General features: G+C 23.0%; 1 protein-coding gene across 1 annotated transcript, besides 2 other annotated features; it reads left to right on the forward strand.

The window, feature by feature from the left end:
- Nucleotides 1–187: 187 nt before the first annotated feature.
- EHI_150970 (uncharacterized protein) lies at nt 188–817 on the forward strand (the record flags this gene model as incomplete). Its single annotated transcript, XM_001914432.1, has 1 exon — nt 188–817. The coding sequence occupies one exon, from the start codon at nt 188–190 to the stop codon at nt 815–817; it is 630 nt and encodes a 209-aa protein (XP_001914467.1).
- A 62-nt stretch (nt 818–879) lies between these two features.
- Nucleotides 880–989: a repeat region.
- Nucleotides 990–1398: 409 nt separating this feature from the next.
- Nucleotides 1399–1479: a repeat region.
- The last annotated feature ends 1509 nt before the right edge of the window (nt 1480–2988 follow it).

Raw genomic sequence — 2988 nt, forward strand, 5'->3', positions numbered from 1 at the left:
AAAACACAAGAAAAATGAATCATTTTTAAAAACTTACAGAAATGAACAAACTGAAAATACTCAAGAAAAAAAAGAAACTAATACTAATCAAACATCATGTATTATTGAAATAAAAGTTATTACTATTCACCTCAAATTAACAAGGGAAAAAGAAGATTTTCTTAGTGTTGATTTTGAACATATGGAAATGAATGTTGTAGTAGATAATAATGGAGGCACAGATGTATGTTGCAATTTATACAAAGTTAATATTAGTTCAAACAAAGAAAAAGAACCTATCTTTCAATTAGACACCACAAAAACCCCACTTCAAATTGCTTTTAAAACGATTATCCCTAAAAAGTTGGATGGAGCTAAAGATGAAATGGGATGTTCAATTGGTCTTTACAATAATGGATGTAAATTAAATATTCGACTAAGTGTTAAAATACTAAAACAACTTTATTCAATGATTAAGTCATGTTCAGGTGAAAACAATCCCCTTCCAAAATTTGTTCAAGAAATTACACCACCTCCTATGCTTATCAATTTGGAATTCCTTGAAATCCAACCAATTGAAGGTAACTTTAAAATAGAAGGTGGAATTGATTTATTAAAAAATACGTTCTCTGTACCTTCTACTCTTTTAAAGATAGAAAATGTTTGTGGAGATATTAACTCATTATTAAATGGCATTACAACGAGTATTGAAGATAAGGCAATGAAAAAACTTTATCCCTTGTTTTTGTGGATTTTGTCTGGGTTATTCCCACAATTTGCTAATATTTCTGGTGTGAAATCATTTATTTCTTCACTTCTAACATCATTTTCTAATTAACGTTTTTTATTAGTTGAAAGTTTGTTTTTCTTTAATCATTTTAATTCAGGGGAGTCTAAATACATGTCAGAAACACCTCACAGAACAATAAAAGAAGTTAATGCTTTAAATTACCACTTATTTTCTGGTTATGAAGTTGCCTTTAGTAGAAAATATATACTAAATATTGCAAGAATGGCAATGACTTTTACTTATTAAGATTGAATATCAATAATTATAAGAGAAGATTGGGTATTTATAAAGACAGTAATATTATCTCTTGTTGTGATGCAAGTATATTTGTTAATATAATTTATTATCAAAGAAAAATCATGTACTGGATGTTGTTGAGACTAAATGAAATTATTCATAATAATGTCATGGTAAGGATATCTCAACATAAAATAAGAAAGTAATGAATAAGTAATTTTATTGCACACTAAGAATCAGACATGAACGTAGATAAGAAATATTTAATTCACAATTTGATGACGATTGAAAAGACTTTATTCTGGAATAAAAAAGGAATGAAGAATAGAAATTCATACTTTTTAACAATGAAAATCTAAAGAATAAGTGAGTAATGGTTGAGTAAACATTCTTAGGCTCAGGGATGAGAGTAGTCTTTAGTGAGCAAAAAACAATAGAAAATAAATCTAATAACACTTAACTAACTCATTTTTTTATATAAGTGTTTTTTATTTTATTATGCCTTCTATTTATTCATTTCTCAATTTTTTATTTAACTTTTTATTTAACAATTTGTTTTAATTTCTATTTCATTTATTGTTCTGTTTCTTCTTTTTCTCATGTTTTTTTTTTCTTGCTTTATTTCTTTTTTTATTTACTATCCTTCAATCTTTTATGTTTTATTCATTTCTTTGTTTTGGTTGTTTTCTTTATTTCTTTACTCTTTTCTTTTGTTTTTACTTTAATTGTTTCTTTAACTTTTTCCTTTATCTTTTTATTTCGGATTGAATATACTTCTTGTCATATCTTATTTTTCTTTACTTTGTCTATTTATCTTTTATTTCTTCATATTCTCTTTTTCAATTCACTCATTATTTTCTTATTTTTACTTTAATTTCATTCTCTCTTATAATTCTCATTTTCTTAATTGTAGTTTCTTTATTATTATTCTATTTACTTGTGTTTTCTTATTCATTTTAGTGAATTTTTTTACGTTATAATTCTTTTTCATTTTCTTATTGTATATTTTATGATTATTGAATTTTATTCTTCAATACAACACATTGAACGTTTATTTCTTGTTTAGTTTTCTTTCAATAAACAATAACATTACTCAGTACTAAATCAATAAAATTTAGTATGTTCTTTGCACTAAAAGGATATGTTATAGTAATTGAAATGAAATGATTCAATCTTGAATGATTGAAAATGAAATAAAAAAGAATAAAAACAAATCAATGAAGAATATGAACATTTCGTTCATCTAAAATGAATGAAATGGTAAATTAAAAATGGAAATAATTCAATGTTGATTTATTTTATTTGAAATATTCATACACAATGAGTATGTTTTTTATTAAATAAAAAGAAAGAAGAAACTGAAAGAAGAAATAATACAAAGAGAGTTTATAATTAAAATAGATGACTGTTATATTCGTTAAATTCTCATTTGAAACATTTATATTTAAATTCTCATTCAACTATTCGTTATTGATTATGATGAAATTTTATTTTATTGATTTAAATTCACTAAACTCATTAATTTTTACATTAGTAATAACACAATTAATAAACATTATATCTTCAGTTGATCTAGTTTCATTTTCTTATTTATTTTTGATTTCATTATACTCATATTAATAATTCCAATTAATTATTTATTCAATACACTCAATTGACTTTTAAAATTAAAATCTTATTAATACTACTTTATATCATTTTGTTATGTTAATATTATTAATTAGCATAATCTCTTTGAGTTGGTATTTAAGTATATAATTTCATTTTTGATTAGTATTCTCGTTGTAACAATAACTTTTATTTCTTGCCATTAGTATTATTTGTTTGTGAGATACTTTTGATATTGAGATATTATTAAAATAACTGTCTAGTGTAAAATACAAAATAAATAAAATAATAAATGATTAAAATCCCATGTATGACATGTATTACTTTCAAATTCAAAGCATATATTCATATGATAATAAAATTTATTCAGTTTT

This window comes from Entamoeba histolytica, genomic scaffold, assembly GCF_000208925.1.
Source record: "Entamoeba histolytica HM-1:IMSS scf_1104750518575 genomic scaffold, whole genome shotgun sequence".
Classification (NCBI taxonomy): Eukaryota; Evosea; order Mastigamoebida; family Endamoebidae; genus Entamoeba; species Entamoeba histolytica.